The 23417-nt window shown below is 37.7% G+C and overlaps 4 protein-coding genes, 1 long non-coding RNA gene and 1 pseudogene across 9 annotated transcripts; 3 read left to right on the top strand and 3 right to left on the bottom strand.

Moving 5' to 3' along the window:
* Positions 1 to 4070: 4070 nt before the first annotated feature.
* On the top strand, positions 4071 to 10473 carry LOC121762375. Of its 5 annotated transcripts, none has more exons than XR_006042197.1 (5): positions 4071 to 4259; positions 4520 to 4584; positions 5023 to 5045; positions 6558 to 6696; positions 10185 to 10473. XR_006042197.1 is itself a non-coding variant. In XM_042158241.1 (5 exons), exons 2-5 carry the CDS (start codon positions 4928 to 4930, stop codon positions 10425 to 10427), a joined length of 411 nt encoding a protein of 136 aa, XP_042014175.1. In that variant the 5' UTR covers positions 4071 to 4259; positions 4470 to 4927; the 3' UTR covers positions 10428 to 10473. The 5 variants fall into 5 exon arrangements, 3 of the variants coding, with proteins under 3 accessions (XP_042014175.1, XP_042014174.1, XP_042014176.1); XR_006042198.1 differs by having other exon boundaries at positions 4470 to 4584; XM_042158241.1 differs by having other exon boundaries at positions 4470 to 4933.
* Positions 7808 to 9637, bottom strand: LOC121762377. The gene is made up of 2 exons (XR_006042199.1): positions 8366 to 9637; positions 7808 to 8141 (listed from the first exon to the last, which is right to left on the bottom strand). It is a non-coding gene; the product is annotated as an uncharacterized LOC121762377 (long non-coding RNA).
* A 2744-nt stretch (positions 10474 to 13217) lies between the features above and the next one.
* On the bottom strand, positions 13218 to 14988 carry LOC121760649 (elongator complex protein 3-like). The gene is made up of 2 exons (XM_042156288.1): positions 14851 to 14988; positions 13218 to 13619 (listed from the first exon to the last, which is right to left on the bottom strand). Exons 1-2 carry the CDS (start codon positions 14986 to 14988, stop codon positions 13218 to 13220), a joined length of 540 nt encoding a protein of 179 aa, XP_042012222.1.
* Positions 14640 to 17821, bottom strand: LOC121762374 (annotated as a pseudogene).
* A 2179-nt stretch (positions 17822 to 20000) lies between these two features.
* On the top strand, positions 20001 to 20759 carry LOC121760648. Its single transcript, XM_042156287.1, has 2 exons — positions 20001 to 20516; positions 20586 to 20759. Exons 1-2 carry the CDS (start codon positions 20133 to 20135, stop codon positions 20757 to 20759), a joined length of 558 nt encoding a protein of 185 aa, XP_042012221.1. The 5' UTR covers positions 20001 to 20132.
* Positions 20756 to 21529, top strand: LOC121760647. The gene has a single exon (XM_042156286.1). It carries the CDS (start codon positions 20756 to 20758, stop codon positions 21527 to 21529), a length of 774 nt encoding a protein of 257 aa, XP_042012220.1.
* The last annotated feature ends 1888 nt before the right edge of the window (positions 21530 to 23417 follow it).

Here is a 23417-nt window from a genome sequence, read left to right as displayed (position 1 = left end):
TAAATGGCTAAACATAATAACAGAAAATATTTGGAGGGTTCAGGACTGCACTGTCAGGTCTGTAGGGTATGCAGAAAAGTAAAGGACAAAAAGTAAAAAGGAACTAAAAATAAAAGTGGTCCACAAAAGCAGAAAATGACGTTATCTTCATCACCAAGCTACTCAGAAATGCAACAAATTCACGAACTCCATTAACAACTTCACAGAAATTATGCTACTGATTCGAAATCGAAATTAAAACTTAAATTAAAATATTAAAATCGTTAATCCTAATTTACGCTAACTACGAAACATACAAGGTGACAGAATTGACTCGACTAAGACATTTTGCATTTTTCTCCAGATTTTATCACTTGACACTTAAGAAATTTCACAAATAAACTAGATCTAACTTAATCACAAGAAATCATGCATCGAACGTACAAAATTTACTCTATACTACTAGATCTAACAAATCCAAGCAAGAACGAAAACATTGCGGCTGAGAGATAAACGAAAAGCAAATCAAACTTCATAAAGATCAAATCCAGACGAAACACTTCAGAATCCAAAAGATAACTGGAAATAGCAAGGGTTCAAAACGAAACAACAACTAAAATTTAACTAAGAAAGCGATTAAATATTGTTTTACCCCTCGGGCGATGAAACGGTATTTCGGCTACAGAGATGATGAACTGGAACGGCGGTGAACTCTCTTCGGCAGTCGCCGGAGTCTTCAAGTGATTATGACTTGTGGCGAGGAACGAGAAGTGTATGAGCTAGTCTCCACTGCTGCTGGAACTAGAATTATCCGAGAGAAAATGAGTTGTTGAACGAGTGCTACTTCTCTCTCCAAGTGACCTTCTATTTATAGGGTGGCTTGCCCTAAAAATTAGGGTTGTCTCTCCCTGTACGTTGTCGCTTTTGCCCCCATTAAATGGTAGGTCGTTTCCTAGCAATCCTTCCTTCTCCATCTCGAGCCTTTTGGCATGCATCCTGGTCAGTATTGCACCCTTCTGGCGTCCTTTCTCACTTAAATCTCCCGGTCCTTTCCCTACTGGCTTGTATCATTTTTCCTGCACACTTAAGCAACTTTCTTACAAATAATGCATGTTAAGCTCACATACTGACCAGTAACCAAGGCCTAGAATACGACTTATCAGCGTGCAATCGGTGATTCAAACCCAACATTTTGCCCAACTTAAAATTGCATAAATATGATATTCTTGTTGTGTCACATCTTAGTACACTCCTTTTACCACATGACACGAGATGTAGCTCTTCCGGTGGCATTTTCATTTCCTCACACTTGGTCGGCTGCATATTTTACTTTTGAACTGCCCAATACGCCTTTGCTCCAACTCAACTGGACAATGACATGTCTACCTGAAAATTAACTAGTACGAGAACATTCCTAGGGGTGGGAAATTATACCGAAATACCGTAATACCGGACTTACCGTACCGGAAAAATACCGAAAATACCGATTTTTCGGTATACCGCAGTTTCCGGTACGGTATAATACTGTACCGCAGTGTTTCGGTACGGTAACGGTATCAATTTTTCTATACCGCGGTATACCGAAACTTCGGTATATACCGAATCCACGGTATACCGGTATACCGTGGTATACCGAATATTCGGTATATACCGAAGATTCGGTATACCGATAGATTATTATATATATATATATATATTAATATTAAATATGTTGTAATATATATATTACATTTATATATATATATATATATATATATATTATATTAAAAAAATTTAATACATCAATTAATACAATAAAATTAAACATTCAAATGATAATTTATTCAAACAAATTCAAAATTAACCTGAATTATTTTTTTATCAACTCATCCTATTAAATATAATAAACACAATAGCACATAACACCGAAAGAAGATTGGAAATACGATATCGGGAATATGTTTCAACAGAGCACATTTGAAAGAATTTGTATTAACTCACACCATTTAGTATATGATTCTTTGTGTAATGTCATATTCCAAATATACAAAGTAATTAAAAATTTTGTTTTATTCTTCGTCCCACTTCATAAAATGTCAATTAAAAATATGTGCAGCTGAAAATGAATCAAATAGTTTAATTAGTGTTTAATTCATTGTATGTTATCTTATTTTATATACTACTTAAATTGAAGGATGAATAAATAGGATACTGATCAGTCATTCTTAATTGTTAAAGAGAAATATTTGTCCAATTTAAATTACTAACTAGTGTCACGCCCGTGCGATGCACGGGTCATTTTAATTTCTTCATATTTATTTCATTTTGCGAAATAAAAGTTGTAAAATGATAAACAAAAGAATATTCGACATACTCTTACTTTGGATTATACTTTTTCAATCACATTAACCCCGCATAGACACAAGAGTGTGTTTAAATGCTACTTTTTCTTAAAAATGTCAATACGATCACATTAAAATTTCAACACATATTTGTGTTGACATTTTAATAAATTGTCTTGACATTTAAATATCAGACTTAAAATTAAAAAGCATTTTAAATCTGTGAAAATATGAATTAACCGTTGAGTTATAACTGTTGGAGCAAGTTTACGTTGCAATAACTTAATATTGCATTGGTGAGACACTTTCTAGTTGAGATTCATTTCATTGCAATATAGCGACCCTATACACTAAAAACCCAAACCTTGAAACCTAAATCCTAAACCCTTAACTTTAAAATATACTCATCATAACCAACAAATGAGCCAAATTTTGATATATGTTGAATTTTAGTATTTTCACATTAAAAAAAAATATTATTTGCTAGTATTTTAAAAATTTATTCAAATCAAAGGAAGACCGTGCCTTGTTAATATTTTTGAGAATTTGTATGCATGTTTATAATGATAGATTGAAATTAAAGTCTAGGGGGAAAAATTGAATCTTTATTTCATTACACTTGTAAATCTATTTGGAGATTTTATTTATAAGACCAATTATTACTACTATTGGTCTAAATAGCCAAAAATAATCAATAAGTACCTTCATTTTATCATTAACCACGATTATGGGATAAAATTCTGAATATATGTAATCAAAATAATCCATAAATATATATTAAAAGATACTTAAAGATCAACATCATCGGCAACAACAAATATAATATGATACTTGATAATATGCTAACCAAAATATAAAATTGAATAGAGTGATGGACGAATTACCGATAGCAAAAAATAATGAACAATCGAGAAACCAATTATTAAATGAACAAATCAAGAAACCAATTATTTTTCGGTATACCGTTACCGTTACCATACCGTTATGGTAACGGTATCAAAAAATATCATACCGAATTTCCGGTATACCGAAAATTCGGTACGGTATTGGTATTGAATTTTGCCATACCGTACTTTCCGGTACGGTATGCGGTATGGCACGGTCGGTACGGTATACCGTACCGACCCACCCCTAAACATTCCTATGGGTGTCTTCTATGTAGTCATATTATCCATAGTATGTCTTATAGCTTTGAGCTCCACTCTCTTCATGACGTGTTCACCATCTTCTCCAGAATTTGCTTGATTTCTTATTGAAGATCTCCGCTTGCCCATTTGAATGCAGATGGTAAGACGTGGATAGACGGTGATGGACTTCATACATCTTCATCAAACTTTTCATCGTCATGTTATGTAAATGCGGTCCTATATGTTGACAATTTCCCTAGGTACACTGTAATGTGAGACTTGAGAAACGCTGTTACCATTGATGCATCGTTGGTTCTTGCTGTTCTGGCTTCTACCCTCTAGTAAACGTAGTCTATTGCTACGAGGATTTAGAATTTTCTTTCGAAATTTGGGAATGGGGGCATGAAGTCCATTCCCCAAATGTTGAATGCTGGATGTCCGAGGCATGCCATGTTTACTCGATATTATGCATGTGAATTGACTGACACCTTTCGTAGCTTTTGCTATGTAAGCACAAACAAAATTTTGATATGTATATTTAACCAAAATTAACCTTCAAAAAAGGCATCGTAAATTGTCGTGAATATTTTTAAAAGGGGCTGAATTACTGTAAATCTCTAATCATCCAAAAATCAATCTTTATTTAATTTGATCAAATTAACGCCCAGTTAAGCAATGCAAACACCCAAGAGGTTTGTTGGCTCTGCTGGGAACTGAGAAAAAGTTAATGAAGGGTTTATTCCAAATGGGAGAAAGTAGATGGATGGGGAAGACGATGGCCATCTCCACAATATCTCTTCTACTCATCTCCTTTGCAGCTTCTCAATCTCAGGTAATCTTTTTCTCTTTCAAGATCCAAACACCATATCATCATCCTCCCAGAAGGGGTGAAAATAGAGAGGAATCTTCGACTTTCTATGTGTTTCGAAATCATTCACAAAATTAAGGAATTCAATATTTCTTCATACACATACTTTTTCTTGATTCATGCGTGTATCTTCTTATTTCTTATAGAATTCATTTTCTTTGACTTCATAATCAGGGCCGGTTGGTTTCTTGGATTTTTATGCTTGCTGTGATTTCACTTTGTAGAAAATGCTGAACAGAGAAGCCAATTATCTCGACCATCATGTTGATTCACTTTACCAGGGAGTCATGTAATGTTTACCAAAGCTTATAGTTAGATAGGAATACAGATTTTGAGGTGTGGAATTTAAGCTGCTACCCAAAAATTAAATTTTGTGCTATTATATATAGTAAAAGGTCTGCACACTGTAAGCTTCCTTCTACTTTTTCGTTCATCTTCATTGTCATCTTTGTGTGCTTATCATTCTTGCTTTATCAAGTGTGTTAGTTGACGTAATCGGGTAATAAGTTCATGTCTTGACAAGTTATTTCACATTTCAGCAGCTTAATTAGAATGTATGATTCATTGAGCAACTTCATATTATATCAATTGAGTTCGCGGTCAAGTCATGTTAAGTTGCAAATGATAGAACCATGAAGGTGTTCACAATAGTTTCTCTTTCCGTATAAAGAGTACTTAATTTCACACTTGAGAATTTAACACATTGCAGTTTTACTTTTTGCCACAGGATGTCAACAGTGGTACTTCAAGGTAAATTACCAGTCATTTCTGTTAGATTTGTGGATATTATCTATTAGGTAAATCGTATAGCTGCAAAATTTCATGACTAATTACAACCTAGAACTGTGTAAATAGGTAGAATATGGATCTGTTTGAAGAATGAAGAGTGGTTGTTAAGTATGGAACAATTATTGTTGCCTCGTAAAATGCTCGTATATAATAGAGGTTGATTGTCTTAGAAAATTCCTGATTCACTGGCAGTTACAAACTTTAGCTCTCCCAGGTTTTTAGTTCACATGCCTCCTCAAATTCCTTCAGCTAACGGTCTGATTTCATCTCCATATACTTTTTTTGTTTTGCTTTGAAAAGTACAAACTACAAAGAATGCCCCAAAGTCACGAACAATAACTACATCTAGATCTCCAATCTCTAGGAGAGTTAGCCAATAAACATCTTTAAGGATCATACCCTGTCTACCATTAGTCTTTGTTTTGAAGAACTATAGTAGCCGTGTGGTGTTGGGTTATGATTGAAAAACTTTTTTTTGGTAATGTGGCTATCTAATATTTCTATACTTTCATCAACATACACTTGGCCATTAAGGTCCACTTGCAGTCAGTGGTGTTCTATCCTCAAGAATTTTAACATCTCACCTCCTCAAAGAAAGTGTTACCTGGTGGGGTTGGCTCAGAGCCTCAAGAACGCCAGTCATCGTTGTAATTGCTCTGAATGCAGAGATGATTTTTTTGTTAAAAAAGTTATAATTGTGATGTTTGCTATGAGTCTTGACACCCTGTCAATGCAAGCTAGAATCGTTAAAGAGGTTGTGTAATGGTGTTATCTAATCACTTATAAGTTTCTTTTCGAACCATTTTTGTATCATACTATCTATACTTCTAGTGCTGTGTTTTTTGCCTCCGATTTCCTGGTATAAATGATGGATGAGGTTGGGTTTTGATTTCAGTAATGTGAAGGTTATAGTTGTATTGATTATCTTTGAATATGATGGAGGCCTTGAGGTTTCGTTGGAGGCTGGAAAATGTCCTAGGAGTGGTCTTAGTTTCATGATAGAGGTTGTCAGTGCTCAATGGAAAAATGGCAAGTGATAATAAATATTGACAATTGTATCAAGAGACTTGATGTTTGCGGTCAATGTTGAAGGGTGTTTGGATCCTAACTTGCAGTAAGATTTCACTTCCTTCGCTAGAAACTTAAACAATAACATAATTTTCATAATAATACTCAGACCCGACAATCAAGCAAATTGTGTAGAACTGTAGATTAGAATAGGACAATGGGAAGGTATGCGCAAGACCATTGAAAAGTTCAACTCTAAAAGGAATCCAGTGGTTGAGCCTTGGGATATGATGGATATAGATTACAGTCTGAATGAATTAAGAGACGAAATAGATCAATTAGGAGTAGCATTCCCTCCAAATTACTCATTTTCCGTAGTTACCATGCAAGTAAAAAAATATTATGATTGCTTGAATGTGGTTGTCATATTGGTCGTAATCTCAACTATGTTGTTTTAATGCTTAGAAATCTTAAAGAAGGACGCCAAGAAGTTCATTGCTCAAGAGAGAGGAGTCGAGCAGCCTGGAAGATCATAGAGGAGGTATTAAGAAGTGCAAAGCATATTGGCTCGTCCCACAAAAAAAAAAGTCATCTTCCATTTTTGGTAAGTGACTTTATTCTTCACTAATAATACTATAATCAATTTGTATTTCTACATTGGGCTTACGTTACCAATTTGGCATTAAAACTCAGTGTTTCATTTTTTGGGGGGTAAAATTGTTCTATTTTTATGAGATGGATAGAGTTTTCAAATTATATTCAATTTGGAATTGGGGAACTATTCTAAAAAAAATACACCACTAAAAGTTGATCGAAAATCTTGGAAAATTTCAGCTCTTGTTTCCTTGTGTTGGTATGTGTTATAGCACCAACTTTCAACACTTGCTTGATTTTATTGTTTAGTTGTTGCTTGATTGATTTGTATGCATTTGCTTGGATTAGGAGATGAAGTTAAACAATCTTTGTTAGTAATTCCTAATCTATATTTTAAATATGTTCTTGTAAAACAATCCTAGTTAGCCCGCTTGAGCTTAACGCCTTTTTGTTCTCGATAAGCTTAATTATGATGTACAAGGGGAAAGGATGTTGTTTTATGTTCAAAAGAACTTAAAAGGACTGTGATTTGAAGGGTTAAACACTTAAAATACAAGACATAATGAGAATGAATAAAGAGTGGGATAAACAAGAACGGAAGAATTACTGAGAATGAAGTGGGGTATTGTTTTTACTTTATGATAAATTATTAACCAATTAGCCTAAAATTCTCTACCGCCTAAAGAGCCTACATTATATCCCGAAATATAAGACCTTTTTTTTTATCTAAGTTTGCAACCATATTTGAGTAGAGGAGATGTGTGATTTTGAGTAAGCTTAATGTTAAACACTTACATGTTGCTTAGATTCGAGTGAAAACAAATCATCTTCATACACTTAAGAGAGAGAAAGAAGAAAAATTACACTTATTTACTTGTCAGGGCATGACAACAAAATGATATACACAAGATAGTAATTCGAAGTGATGTTTAATCATCTATGCATATTGCTATGTCATTAGAACATCGAGTTTAATTGTTTTTATTCATAAAAAGATTATGGCAATCAAACATCTATGCACGAGTTCATCTTCATTATTTTCTTCTTATTATTATATGAGGACACACAAGAGTTAAGGTTTGAAAGATTTTATAAACACGTATTTGTATAAACTATATTGATTGTCTGAAGTGGTGTTTCATTTCTCTTCTCCAAGCAATAAATAAATCAAGGTCAGCCTCTGAATCTCTGTAGCTAGTCATGAGCCATTGTGCATCATCGCTTACAAATACATCTTCCATCAAGCCATCTATATATATTTAAATATCAAACACAAACAAAAGCCTGGTGTTGCTTTGCACTAGTGTTTTTTCACTCGAGGTATTTCACCATGTACGGACCTTCAAGCTCGTACCCCAATTTTCTATAGTAATGCCTCGTTCCTACACCTGAAATTGTTGGAAATAGAATTTGGGTGTCCCAAGGATGTTGGGAAGAGAATTATGGAGTCCTAATCTGTTGGAAAGAGGAGATAGCATTTATAATGTAGAATTCCAAGTAGTCTAGTCCCTGGATGCATTGATATTTTTTGCCCTATAAATACCATTGTACATTGTATCCTCAAAACACAATTCAGTGCATAAACTTCTCTTTCAAACTCAATATTCAAATATTCAACATGGTATCACGAGCAATGTTTCGATCCTAGTTTTTTTTTTCAATCCAAAATCAGAAAATACCTTTTTTTTATTCTCGAACTCAAAATTTTTCTTCATCATCGTTCGGTACCTTTCCAGCCCTCCAGCCAAGATCCAACAATATACAGCTCTTTTTTTTCCAATCTCAAACCTGCAAACCAAAATCAAGTGAGATCCAATTCAAATGGCCAAATCAATTGAATCAGTTTCAATAGGATTCAAACTCGATGGGAAAAACTTCCCTATTTGGTCCAAACTCATGCTCGTTGTCGTCGGCAGCTGAGAGAAACTGGACCATCTTGAGGGGGACGCCATTCCTCCCAAGTCCGACGATCCAAAATTCAAAGAATGGCAAGCCGCCGACTACACGGTGTTCTCATGGCTGATCCAAAACATGGAGCCCCGGCTCGTCATGCAGTTTGCCCAACATCAGACGGCCAAGGCCATGTGGAAGAGCTTGGTCACAACCTTCGGTGTGAGGGCCGATCGAGTCCAAATCTATGATCTCGAAATGACAACAATCAAGACGATTCAAGGAGATAACACACTCGAGTTCTACAGGGGAGAACTCCAAAAGCACTGGATCAATTTTGATGCGAGAAAACCATGTCCTTACACCTATTGTGACAAAGGAATCGAAATTTACATGAAAGAGACGAATATTCAAAGGTTACATCAGTTTCTCGGTGGCCTCAACGACAAATACGACAGCCTCCGGAGAGAAATCCTCAAGCTTGGGGATGATACAACAGCCGAAGAAGCTTTGGGCATCGTCAAACAAGAAGAAGGGCTTACCGCGGTTTTGAAACCATCGGTCACACTTACCGTCGAATCAGGGGAAGCCGGAATCGGGGCCGGCTTTGGAGCTCGATTCTGACAGCCACCACCACCTACTCAGAACAGACCACCAGCCCCACCACACGTTCGCAATCAGCAGCCACCACAGCCACATGGTTACCCCCAAAATCGTTCATCAAAAATCGACAAATCAAAGCTTTATTGCACACATTGTGGTATGAACAAACACACAATGGAGACGTGCTTCAAGCGGATTGGGTATCAATAGTGGTGGGAGGACGGCCACAGATTGAATCGGGATGAAACGGCCAAAGGAAAATCGGCAGTGGGGCGAGAGGAGATTCTTGGAGTTGCCGCCATGGCAGGCAGCCAAAAGGTTGCCTACGCCGTCGACGACACTAAAATGACGACCGGACCGCCTATCGGAGGAGGGTGGTGGCCAGCGGCAGAGAGCGAAGGCGAAGCGGCGGCGGCGGCGGAGATAGCGAAGGCACGATGCGGGAGTGCAAATGAAGGTACAGGGTTTGGGATTTTAATTCCAAACCCTCAACTTTCCCCTTTATTACCCACTGCACCCCAAATTTTTCCCCCAACCCCCACAGAATATATAAAATTCCAAACCCCCCCCCATTCACTTAATATCTATCATGCTGGCCCACAAACTCTCCAAAGTTCCGAAACAGACCCCAAAAATATATTGAATTATGTTTTAGGCAATTACACTTGTTCTAACGATCCATCTATGGCTCGACTATGTCATGTGCAGTCTACGGGGGGTAAGAAAGATAGACGATGGATTTTTTATTGTGGTGCTACTGACACAATGACATATGACTTGACAGATTTATGTAACTTCACCACATCACAACGAAAATATGTTGAAACTGCTAGCGGGGAACTGGCTCGAGTAGAGGGGGCTGGCACTATTCGAATTTCTCCATCTCTAACTTTATCACATTGTCTCTATGTCCCGTCTCTATGCCAGAAATTGATGTTTGTCATCCATGTAACAAAGGAACTTGATTGCACCCTTCTGATGCATCCTACATTTTGTGTTCTACAGGGTACTCGGACGGGGGCGATTATTGAGCGTGGCACTGAGAGCCATGGGTTATACTACGTGGATGACTTAGCTCAACCGGGCAGAGTATTGTTGACTCAAGGAACTTCAGAACGGGAAACAATGTTATGGCATAGGCGGTTCGGGCATTCATCTCCGGGTTATTTGAAAGTTTTATTTCCTAGTCTTATTTCGACTTCGACATTTAATTGCGAGACTTGTGTTTTGGCTAAGAGTCACAGATAATCTTTTCATTCTACTGATACTAGAGTTGAATCTATGTTCTCATTAATCCATTCTGATGTGTGGGGTCCGTCTCCTGTTACTGGGGGACATGGGTTTCGTTATTTTGTCTTGTTCATTGATGATTGCCCTAGAATGACATGGGTCTATTTTTTAAAAATAAGTCTGATGTCTTTTCTAAGTTTGTCGATTTCTACGCCATGATTCTTATCCAATTCCAAACAAAGATCCAAATTCTTTGGTCAAACAACGGTGGGGAATTTGTGAACTCAAAAATGAAAGTTTTTTGTGCTGAAAAGGGTTTATTGCATCAAACATCTTGTGCCTATACACCTTAACAAAATGGGGTAGCTGAACGGAAAAATAGAGTTGTGCTGGAAATGACTAGGGCTCTTCTCCTTGATTCAAAAGTTCCGAAATATTTTTGGTTAGAAGCTGTAGCTACTTCCATTTATATTCTCAATCGCCTTCCTACCCGCATCCTTAACATGAGGTCTCCTCTTCAAGCCTTATCTTCTTTAACTACGGTTCCATCTGCTCTATCTCTGACACCCCGTGTTTTTGGATGTTCAGTGTTCGTACATATTCCAAGACATGACCGTACCAAACTATCTCTGTGTGCCCTTAAATGTATGTTTATAGGTTATGGCATAAACCAGAAAGGATATCGATGTTACGACCCCAACAGCCGACAAGTCATTACCACAATGAACTGTCAATTCTTAGAAGATGAATTCTTTTATGATTCCCTACTTACAAGTCAGGGGGGTGAAAATACGATTGACTTCCTAAGTTGGTCACCTATGCCATACACAACGAATCCCACTGAGAATCCAACTGAGCCAGCCAATCCTGCCCTTGAGCATGCCTTGGAAGCTATACAACCCATGGAGCCCGGTGACCCGCCAATAACCCGTCCGACACCTGTGGTAATCAATACTGCAATAGAAATTCCTGTTATTACTAACAACTCTCCTGATTGCTTCCCAGTAGATGGAGATACTGGACAATACATTCTACCATGACGGATTAATCGTGATATCCCACCTAGAAGATATTCGCCAGAAATGGGAGGAAAAGCAAGATATTCAGTAGGGAATATAGCCAGGGCAAACTTGACAAAAATGGCTAGGGCTTTTGAAGAAGCAAAAAATGGCTAGGGCTTTTGAAGAAGCACTATATGACGAAGAAGAAATTCCCCAGTCAGTCGAAGAAGCCATGAAGAGTAAAAAATGGAGAAAAGCGATGCAAATAGAATTGAAAGCACTGGCAAGGAACCATACTTGGGAAAAATGTCTGCTCCCTGAAGGGAAACGTGCAGTGGGGTGCAAATGGGTATTCACAATCAAACGAAGACCAGATGGATCCATTGATAGGTACAAAGCTCGCCTTGTTTCCAAGGGATACACTCAGACCTATGGAATAGATTATTCAGAGACTTTTTCCCCGGTAGCCAAAATGGATACAGTTCGAGTATTGCTCTCCGTTGCAGCAAACAAAGATTAGCCTCTACATCAATTCGACGTTACAAATGCCTTTCTACATGGAGAGTTGAAGAAAGAAGTCTATATGGAGAGCCCCCCTGGTTTCGAAGGAGATTTCAAAAAAGGAGAAGTATGTCGACTGAAGAAGACACTGTACGGACTGAAACAATCTCCAAGAGCATGGTTCGGTAGATTCAGTGAGGCGATGAAGAAATATGATTATCAACAGAGCAACGCAGATCACACATTATTCCTGAAAAGGAAAGGGGATAAGATTACTTGTCTATTAATTTATGTTGACGATATGATCATAACAGGAAATGATGAAGAAGAGATTGGTCAACTCAAGAAAAACCTGGCGACCGAATTTGAGATGAAGGATCTAGGAGCGCTAAAATACTTTCTTGGAGTTGAAGTATTAAGATCAAGGAAAAGGATCTTCATCAACCAGAGGAAATATATCCTTGATTTATTGGCTGAAATAGGAATGATGGATTGTAAACCAGCAGAAACACCTATCATCGTCAACCATGGATTACAAATCGAAGAAGGTACCCAAATGACAGATCGAGAAAGGTACCAAAGGCTTGTTGGGAAGTTAATCTATTTATCTTATACTAGACCTGATATTACATACGCAGTTAGTATAGTAAGTCAGTTTATGCACCAACCTCAACACAAGCATCTTGAAGCAGCACTAAGGATTGTGAGGTATTTGAAAGGAACATTTGATCACGGGATTATGTTCAAAAAGAATGATCATTTAGAAATCCATGGGTACACAGATGCAAACTGGGCAGGGAATCCCGTTGATAGAAGATCAACTTCTGGCTACTTTACATTTGTAGGTGGAAACTTGGTCACCTGGAAGAGTAAGAAACAGACAGTTGTGGCACTCTCAAGTGCAGAAGCAGAATTCAGAGGAATTAGGAATGGATTGACAGAAGTATTGTGGCTAAGAAGACTAATGGAAGAATTAGCATTGTCACCACAGAAAACATGTCAGCTCTTCTGGATAACAAAGCTGTCATCAGTATATCAGAAAATCCAGTTCAAAATGATCGAACAAAACACGTTGAAGTAGACAAACACTTCATCAAGGAAAAAATTGAGGCAGGAATTGTGGAATTTCCATTTGTTCGATCAAAAGATCAACTAGCAGACATATTGACAAAGGCAGTTGGTGCAAGATATTTCTTAGTTGCACTTGGCAAGTTAAGTATCGGAAATCTCGTTGCTTAACTTGAGGGGGAGTGTTGAAAATAGAATTTGGGTGTCCCAAGGATGTTGGGAAGAGAATTATGGAGTCTCAATCTGTTGGAAAGAGGAGATAGCATTTATAATGTAGAATTCCAAATAGTCTAGTCCCTAGATGCATTGATATCTTTTGCCCTATAAATACCATTATACATTGTATCCTCAAAACACAATTCAGTGAATAAACTTCTCTTTCAAACTCAATATTCAAATATTCAACAGAAATCACAGCTATCTTTGTCGATCTGTGCTCCCTCGTAGCAATTCCTTCTGCCTCCTCCATTAATAGTGTGCCATAACCTTGATGTTGCAGTTTATCAGCATCTCGTCCATGAACAGGAACGGCAGTCCCATAAACATGCAATTCACGGACAATCGAACACTTCCCCATAAGCTCTGGGCAAGTCGCATTCTTTCCACATTTCCGCAAACGCAGTAACCCAACAAGTATATCCTGTATTAACAATACACAACAGCATGTAAGTGCATCGGCAAAATAAGCTAGAGGGAAAATTTCTTGGCGAGTAAAGTTCATAACTGAAGCAGCTAGGACCGATATGTTTCCCTAGTTAAATTGACAGCACGAATGGCTACTCCAGTCTTATTTTTTATGCAGATCAGTCAAGGTTCTCGTACATATTGCAAATAATCATGTTTCTCATGGAAAACAAATAACTTTGTGTCAGGCATATATATGAGTTGAAGATGAGAGCTAAGGTTCTTTGATATTCCTTAAACTAAAAAAGCTGAAAAGATGATATTCCTTACAACAAAAACTACCATATTGTAATACATAACTACATGAAGAAATAGGCATCCCCCTATCCCATTGTCATCCACACAGGTACTTGAATAGAACAGAAAACTTAAAAATTAATACACCTCCTTCCCAAGTAGTTGAGTCATTTCTTTTCTGCATGTGTTTTAGGAAAATAACTATTATAGTTAAAGTAAGATAGAGTATTCTCTCTTACTTTACTCTCTCTTCACTTTAACTATTTAACTATTTTCCTAAAACACGTGCAAAAAATAAATGAATCAACTACCGTGGGACGGAGGGAGTACTACATATGGAATATTTAACAAAATAAAATCTTTTACTGTTTCTTTAAACTTTTAAAGGATGCAGTTGCGGTCAACTTAATAGTTTTTTACTCACACAAAGGGAGTAACATTTACATGGTGAAGAGCCAAAAGCCAAAAAAGATCTTGTTGGCGTATGGCGGTCAGCCGAAAACCGGCCTAAGGGATATGGCGGTTAATAAATAAATAGTACTCCCTCCGTCCCATTCAAGATGCCCACATTCTTGAGTGGCACGGGATTTTAGGAAGTATTATTAGGTGGAATAAAGTAGAGAGGAAAAAAATAGTTGAATATTTTAATGAGAGATGAGAGAGGAGGTTATTTCCAAAATTGGAAAATGATCATCTTAATTGGGACAAACAAAAAAAAGGAAAGGTGGCCATCTTGAATGGGACGGAGGGAGTATAATATATAAAATGCAAAAATCATAATATCTCAAATTTAAAACATAAAGCCATGATATGATTAAATTTATGTCTTTGCTCAATGACGAAAATGTAAAGTCTTGTCTAAATTCAAAGAGCCTTCTTCCAGAGCCATAATCACTCCTTAGCCTAAAAAGTAAAAAGTTTCCACTTTGTAGAACGGCATAGAAAAACACCTTGAAACCAGCATCCTTTGCCAAAGAAAAGCAATCTTCCACAGCTGCTACGGTGTGACCCCTATTGGTGTCACGAGCAACATCCTCATATGTGCTTTGTACTCCGATTTCCAGTCTTGTACAACCATATGATAGCATCTGTCTCAAATGTGGTCCCAGGCAATAGTCTGGCCGCCTTAAATATTAAATAGAAATAAGCAGCAGTCAATTACAGGAACGAGAGAAGCTCACTTGATCCAAAACAAGAAGGGATACTAGGCAAAAAGGGAGAGAAGAAGGGATAGAATCTTGTTTGTCATTTGTGGTAATGTGAGCACTTCTAAAGTGCCAAAATCAAGGGTGAGAACTGAGACGATCCATTTAGTGAAGCTTGTTTTTGTTTCGTCAGTAGAATACAGACATTAAATTTTCAATGGCTCAGAAGTAAAACCAACATCTTCCCTCAGCAAATGTGTCTCCATAAGGAAAAAAATGCTAGAAACTGGTGTGCTCTTTAGGGAAAATCTACAAACCAATTTAACCAAGGTCGCATCTAAGATTCTAAAAAAGATAATCCCATTTGTGACTTGCGTCTCAATTGTCATCCCAATACACTTTATTGCACTGTGCTCGGAGTAAGATACTGCTTCTTCAACATTAGCAGAAGTGTGCCCCGATAAAGCATCATGGAGATTCCTAGTAAAATAATCACGGTACTCTGCAGGCAGTGACATAAAAGTACCACCCATCAAGATGAACTCGACCTGTATGATTAACACATCAGAACATTTTAATTCTAGGAATTTTTCCCAATGTGGATTAAACCAGTGTAGGAATAAGCCTCCACAGAAAAAGCAAACCTTGTCAACACTGTGACCCAATCTCTTAAGCTGGTCGATCCTGCTTCTTGCCTGGACATAAGGGCTGTATCTAAATCACCGGGAAATAATAAAAAATTATTCAAATTTCTGATGTACATCCTACTATATTCAGGAACTGAAAACCATGATTTTAGAAAGTAATAAAATAACTGATAAAGTTCCAAATTAAATACACATGAATGGAGCAAAGATTTAAGTATCTTCTTAGGCCATTATTTCCTATTATGGTAAGGACTAAAATCCAAGTTCTATATGAAAATAGAATCACAAAGTTGTAAGATAAAATGCCAAATTGAAAAAAGAGGAGTAAACATAAGGGAAGTATCACTTAAGATCAATGATACAGATTCCGTATACAGTCATACTAAATCAATCCTTCAGTAACTTTATTCCTTGTAGAGGATTTATCTACAAAATGAAAATCCCAATAGTTTACAAATGGAATCTGTAATGCAAAAACAAGAATCATAGCACTTTATAACAACATCCCAGTGTAGAACCCAGTTAGATATGCCCATGTTTTAAACAACGAACGATTAAATAAAGATAAAGGATTGTAGAATAATCTGGAATTATAAACATCTTAGACATCACAATCTTGTTTCTTAGTGTATCAAACGACTTGAAAATCTGCCAATTCTACAAAAACATCCTGCTCTTTACTCTTTATTCTTTAAGAGCCAATCCTAGTAGTTTTCCTATTGGGATATTAGGGATTGCTTTTTTTAGCTTAGTCATCTAAATGGTAAAATCCAGGCAACTAATAAAATGTGAAGCTAGATGAAGCTAGAGGGCTACATCATGAACCCCACTTTTCATCAAACTAAACTATTAGGGAAAATTGTACTTATTGCGGTGAAAAAGAGCAATAATTAGAGATGGAAGAATGATTCAAGACCAATTAATTGGTAGTATCTAGCAAGTAGACAAGTAGTCTGAACACCATCAAATGCCTTGAAGTTTGAACCAACCGGAACCAATTTTAAGATAGTTCTACAGAAACTCGAACCTTCTATATGCACCCTTGTCAAATAATCAGCAATTGAATCATTAGTTCATGACCATTGACCAATATGAGGAGTTCAGAGCCTACGACCAAGGACCTTATCAGCGTTGTCAGGAGTGCGGGGCGCACCAGGGCTTACTAGTAGCATGTCCTAAAATGCATAACATCATTACACCCATTCTTTTACATAGAAGCCAGCTGGTTCAGATTAGCTTGAGAGTATTGGGATAATAACATCTTACTGCGATATTTCACTCCTCCAAGTATGAAGTAGGTGCAAAAGTAAAACAAGCTAAATCTCAACATGTCCGACGCAAATGGAAGATATTCATACTGATCTCTTGGCAAGGCTTCCACTTAAAATCTTTCAAAACTAGAGGAAAGTATTCATTTTTGTCACAGAAAAGAAAATGATTCAGTTAAATCGCAACCCCAACTTATCAGGTCGCAGAACTCGAATCTATTTTAAATTGAAATTACTCTAATTCACGACATACTTTGGTTAATCAACCATTTGAGCTTGCCTGTAAATACACAATCCAATGCATTTCCAATCAGCCAAAGTAAACGTCTTCTAAATCAACATTGCAAGTGAAAAAGAAGATAATTTACCTAGCCCTTATAGCTCTCATGCTAGTAGGCTCATATCCCGTGTAACTCTGCGTGCTGTATTCGAAATCTGAATCAGGGCCGCCGGGACAATACACGCATATATTCCCCGTGGTTGCAATATGCGGGCAGCGGTGAGGCTTCGACATTACGGCCACGGCAATCCCAGACGCCGTGCGAACTGGCTTAGCCCTGAGTTTGGGCAGCAGCGCCTCCTTCTCGGATTCCGGCAACGCTGCTATCATCTCGACGAGCTTCGGGGCCTTCGAGAGCCCGTATTTCCTGCACGCCGATGATTTCACAGCGTTTAGGTCGACGTCTTGCCCCTTTGCGCGACAGATCAACCATTGTGGATACTATTTCCGCGATTGCTTTGACGCGCGCTTCTTCTTCGGATAGTCCGTGGCCGATGACTCCTCCGCGGCCGGGCCGCGGGAGCTTCCGGCCTTCAGCCATGGCTTCTGCCGCCGTCATTTGTTCTGCTTCAAGCGGTGAATTAATCAATCGAGGGTTTAAATAATGTTAAACCATTTAATTAATATTTAAAAGAGAAATACTTAAGCCTGAATGGTAATTGCACTTCTCATACAAAATATTTTACACTTGTAAGTTAAGTTTATATAATTAGTACAAAAAATTATGTCCACTTTTCATTTTAAATCTGGCCGAAGCGGACGAATATCAGCGCCTCCGGAGAGTACAGTAGCAGTGCTGGTTCCGCGGAACTCCCCCCGCCGAGGCAGAGTTCCCCACACCCACATCGTCGGCCCGCCGCCGTCGCACGGTTGGGCAAAAGTCCGCGGCGGGGATGTCGAGGGGAAGCACCAGCAGATCCGCCGAGGCTCAATCGGCAGCACCCCCAAAACGATCCCGAGAACCCCTCATTCGCCCGCATCGCCGCACATGAAACCTTGTTACGTGCAATGGTTGAATGGCGCCAAGCGACCGACCCCCATTACAAGCCGAAGCTTAAGCCCCTCCTCGACAGTATGCGCCGCGATTTGGGGTTCTATAGGATGTCGGACGATGACGGCGAGGGGGGCGGCGGCGACGACGACGACGAGGGAGGTGGCGGCGCCGACGGCGAGAGGACTGGCGACGAGGAATCCGAGGAGTGAGAAACCGATTTTTATTTTTATAATAATGTACTTTTTTAGTAATTATGTATTTTTTTTAATGAAGTATGGTTTTTTTTAAATAAAGTGGATGTATTTTCTCCGTATTCGCGTCGAAATTTTAATTCCGAAAATTGTCTAATTTGTGAATTTGTGAATTTTTTTTAATGTGAGAATTCCGCAGGGAATTCCGCTACTGTGCAGTGAGAATTCCGTATGACTTGGCAGGGCAGTGGGAAGTCCGTATGACGTGGCAGGAGGTGTTTTTGGGAATTACGCCGGGAATTCCGCTCCATTGCTGATGCTCTAATACAAAAAGTTGATATAACACTAACTCAGTTAATTATATGCTTATGTGGCATATGACTCATCAACTAAATAAAAAAAATAAAAATTCTAGATAAAAACTCCTCAACTCTCATAAGCAACTCTTGACATTCTTCAAAGACTAGTGAACCAAGAGCAGCAATACCTCCACTTCTCAAGGTAAAACTTCTCTCTCTTTATTTCATTTTTTTGTCAATTTTATGTTCTTTAATTTGTTGTTATTTCTCGTAAAAAAATTGTATTTGTGTACTTGAACTACTACATTTTTTATGTTAGATGATAGTGTTGGTTGTTAAAGTATATGAGCAGAAATTTGTGCATAGGAACATAAAAGATTATAGGAACATAGAAACTTGTACTTAAAATATGCTTTGCCTTTCTGTAATATGCTTATTATTGTATGCACTCCATATGGACGACGTGATACAGCCTTCGACTTTGAGTTACATTGAGTTCAACAGATCTTGAAATTCTTTAAAAAATAGTCAGATTTAAGTATGGTTATTATTGGCTTGAAAAATGTAAGAGTTTGAATAGGAGCATATATATGTTAATCATAATGCTTACATTTTTATGTTTTTTTAATTATTTATAGGTATAAGATGGATGGAGATTTGGGTTCAGATTCTGATATTGATATCAATCTTGATGAGTTAGATGGTATTTTAACATTTGAAGACAATGATTTCGACTTAATAGATGATATTAATATTGATTAATTGAATGATGGTGTGGATACCATTCCTTTTAATGTTAATGTTTGGGAGGATGAAAGGAATGGAGAAGGCAGAGATGCGATGATTAATGAATCTGAGTTTGATGAGAATATGGATAAAGAATATGAGATTTGGGCAGAAGGTGAAGGGAGTAAGTCTGATGGGATGACAAGTATTCATTCTAGTGATGAGGAAGCAAGATCAAGATGGCATGTATTCAATGCTTAGAGGGATATGAAAGACCCAAAGTTCAAGCATGAGATGTTATTTACAAACAAGGAGGTGTTGAAGCAAGCTATTAGACAATATGCCATTGTTCACAAGAGTATAATGTAAAGGTTGTGAGGGATGAAAAAGATAGGATTAATGCTAATTGTTTAAACTGTGAAGGACGGATGATCGGAGCATCTACAAATAAGAAAGAGAAGGCAATTCAGATAAAGAAGTTCAAGGACAATCACAAATGTGCTTTAGAGATTCTGCAAAGATATGTTACTTACAAATGGTTGAGTGAAACTTACAAAGAACACCTACGAGCAGACCCAAAATTCTCTTCTAAGTCATTGGCCCATCAACTTTAGGTGGACTTTAAAGCAAAGACAGCAGGTCAAAGCTTTGGAGAGCAAGAAGGCATGCTTTAGGAAAAGTGATGAAATCTGAGGTTGAGCAGTATGGTAAACTCAGGGATTATGCAGAAGGGTTGAAAAAATTTAACCCCAACAGTAGTGTCTTTATAGGAACTGACCATCTAATTTTTCAGAACATGTATGTATGCATCGATGCATGTAAGAGAGGCTTCTTAGCTGGTTGTAGGCCTTTAGTAGGATTAGATGGTTGTTTCCTTAAAGGTGGATACAAAGCTCAACTCCTTGTAGTCGTGGGAATTGATCCAAATGATTGCATATTTCCCATTGCATATGGAGTTGTAGATGTTGAAAGCAAAGAATCGTGGACCTGGTTTGTGAGGAATTTGTCCATCGACTTAAATATTGAGAATTCAGGCTCTTGGACATTTATGAGCGATAAAGAAAAGGTGCTTTCTAGTTGCTTTGTTTTAGGGATTGATTGTTTCTCTATACTAACTTAATGTATTGTGATTCAGGGACTGATTGCTGCTCTTGATGAACTTATGCCAAGTGCGGAGAAAAGATTTTGTATAAGACATCTCTGGAAGAATTTGTGTAAAACAACAACTATAAAAGGTGGTCCGGAACTAAAGGATTTGCTATGGAATGTAGCAAAGGCAACCTATCCTGCAGGAGAATGGCACTCATGAAGAAAGAAGATATCAAGGCATGGGAGTGGCTAGAAAATAAGCCTCCTGAGAATTGGTCCAAATCACACTTTAGGGATTTTTCCAAGTGTGACATTTTCTTAAATAACCACAGTGAAAGTTTCAACAGCTATATTTTGGAAGCTAGAGATCAACCAATTCTTACAATGTTAGAAGTGATTAGAATGAAGTTAGTGAAAAGAATGTGTTTCAAGGGGAAGGTGGCTCATAAGTACACTGGGGCTATTTGTCCTAAGATCATCAAGAAGCTTGAGAAGTATAAGGAATTGTCATCTAATTGTTGGGCAACTGAAGCTGGTGCTAGAAAATATAGCGTTGATGTATGGGAGAAAATATATGTGGTTGATCTAGATGCTCGGACTTGTAGTTGTCGCCAATGGCAGCTTTCCGAAATTCCTTGCCAACACACCATTCCTTGCATCTTACAAGAAAGAAAGAATCCAGAGGAATTTGTGCATGAATATTACAGCTTAGATAAGGCTGCATATGGACATGTCATAAATCCTCTTAGAGATATAGACGACTATGAACCAACATGTTATCTCCCGGTGCAACCACCTCCTGGGAAAGTGATGAGAGGAAGAAAACAACAGCGTAGGAGAAAAACAATAGATGAGCAGGTTTGTAAGGTAGCAAAAGATGTAACGAAAATTTTAGGCAATACAGGACAAATAAAGGGAAATTGTTCTAAGTGTGGAGGACAAGGCCACAATATAAGGACATGTGGCAGGGAAGCTTCTCAAGCTTCTTAGGGAAATGTTAGAGAAGATCAAAGTGAAGTATGTGTAAGCATGGTAATGAGAAGAAGCAAGCTGGCAGTGAGAAGGAAGAGTGCTAAAGAGCATCAAGATATACCAAGTCAGCCTTCTAATGTTGAGAATTGAGATGATCTTGGTCTCCATGTTTTGAATGTTAATTTTATGGCTACTTTTATCCTTTTTTTAATGACTTTTTTGGAGTAATTGTAGTGCTCTTCATAAAGAGAAGCCATTTCAAGCAGCAGACCAAGCTCATATGGGGAAGCCATTGATGGCTGCGCTGGCAGATTGGTCTCAAGTGGTGGTCGTGTATCGACACAAAGTGTCGATCACAAACCATCAGCTTTTTCTCGTGGAGGTAAAGGCAGTCGCGATGATCCCTTATAGAGCTTTGAGTTTATCTTTATCAAAAAGTAAGATGAATGAATGGTCATTTAAAGGCAATGCAAAGTTGGCAAATGGCAACCTCTCTATTATGCCTTTGTTCCTTCCTATTTTGGTGTATTTTGATGAGTCACTTATAATTAACGGAGTTAGTGTTATAGTAACGGTTTGTATTAAAATGAAACGTTTTTATACTAATTATATAAACTTGAAACTTTTTTATTAAATTGAATAAACTTGAAATTTTTTTATTAAATTGAAACAAAAGGTAAAATATTTTGTATGAAACAAAATTTTTTATGTAATTTTTTTATTGTACTTTTTAATTTTTGTACTTTTTTAAAATTAATGTACTTTTTTTAAAATTATTGTACTTTTTAAAATTTTAATAATATTATTCAATTTTCCCGTATTTGTCACGTAAATTAAATTTCTTATGTTGCTACGATTGTAAATTAAATTATATAATTGTTATTAGTGATGTGGATAGGCTATGGGAAGGCTATGTGAGGGCTATTGGATGTCCAGTTGCATGTCCAGATGATGTGGCAGGAGAATTTTAGTGCTGATGATGTGGCAGTGGGAAGGTTATGTGAGAGCTATTGGATGTCCTCCATCGTTGGAGATGCTCAAAAGAAAACTCTCCATCTCTCTGACCGAAAGAAGCAAGGAAAAGGTCGGCAATGGAAGGTGAAGGAGTTCAGCAGCCACAGCTTGTGCTCGCCAACAATCTCTTCCTGCTCACTCAGAACGACGTCGATGACATTGAAAAAGTGCGCCTCCGTGATGAGGTCTTCAAATTCATCGTTGCCAACGGTAATTGGGCCATTTCTCTGCAAATTCATTCTTCAATTAACAGTTGTTAGTTTGATCGCGGAGCTTCATTGTGGAGGAATTTGTTTTGGTAGATATGGCTCCATTGTATGAAACCCTAGTTGCCAGCAAGGTTTTGGATTTGGATCAGAAGGCACTTGACTCGATGCACTCCAAGATCGATGATGAATTGAAGAAGATAGAAGAGAAGTCAGTTTTGCTTTTCATGGACTAATATTGTGTTGCAACTGCGTTATGTGATCTCTGTGACTTATGGGTTCAGTGATTAAAAAATGTCAGCTACTCGATAATGTGAAGTCTATGTCTATGAATTCAAACTTTTTGTTCTGCTGCTTTCCTTAACAATTTCCATATGTGCCTTTCTATTGTATCATTCTTGCTGCAGTGTCCAATGTTTGAAAGTTCTTTCTTCTTGTTAATTCAACTGTTGCTTTTGCATTTGGTGTTGGACTCTAATAAATTTTTATAGTGCAACTTTTTGGACTGAAAATCGAGCTATGATTCATTTTGAGAGCTTATTGAGGATTGTCATAAGGGCATTAGCAATGGGGCGCCACGTCAGCAGTTTTATCCTCCTATCTCCCCACCTGCAGTGGGGCGCTCTAAGGCGCGCCCTATAGCGCGTCACGTCATACTTTTTTTAATATTTACAAAATCCATACGA

Source organism: Salvia splendens, chromosome 13 (genome assembly GCF_004379255.2).
Source record: "Salvia splendens isolate huo1 chromosome 13, SspV2, whole genome shotgun sequence".
NCBI classification, from domain to species: Eukaryota; Viridiplantae; Streptophyta; class Magnoliopsida; order Lamiales; family Lamiaceae; genus Salvia; species Salvia splendens.
Note: the sequence above shows the minus strand (reverse complement) of the source record. Positions and strands in the feature narration are given on the sequence as shown.

Bases quoted from the DNA above. Each gene is read 5' to 3' on its own strand.
- LOC121762375 (XM_042158240.1), top strand. From the start codon at position 4,155: ATGAAGGGTTTATTCCAAATGGGAGAAAGTAGATGGATGGGGAAGACG. The intron at 4,260-5,022 runs GTAATCTTTTTC...TTTTTGCCACAG, and splicing joins TTGCAGCTTCTCAATCTCAG to GATGTCAACAGTGGTACTTC. The intron at 6,697-10,184 runs GTAAGTGACTTT...TGTGTTCTACAG, and splicing joins AAAGTCATCTTCCATTTTTG to GGTACTCGGACGGGGGCGAT.
- LOC121760649 (XM_042156288.1), bottom strand. From the start codon at position 14,988: ATGCTATCATATGGTTGTACAAGACTGGAAATCGGAGTACAAAGCACA. The intron at 13,620-14,850 runs GTGTTTTTCTAT...TTGTTAATACAG, and splicing joins CAAAGGATGCTGGTTTCAAG to GATATACTTGTTGGGTTACT.
- LOC121760648 (XM_042156287.1), top strand. From the start codon at position 20,133: ATGAAATCTGAGGTTGAGCAGTATGGTAAACTCAGGGATTATGCAGAA. The intron at 20,517-20,585 runs GTGCTTTCTAGT...ATTGTGATTCAG, and splicing joins TTATGAGCGATAAAGAAAAG to GGACTGATTGCTGCTCTTGA.
- LOC121760647 (XM_042156286.1), top strand. From the start codon at position 20,756: ATGAAGAAAGAAGATATCAAGGCATGGGAGTGGCTAGAAAATAAGCCT.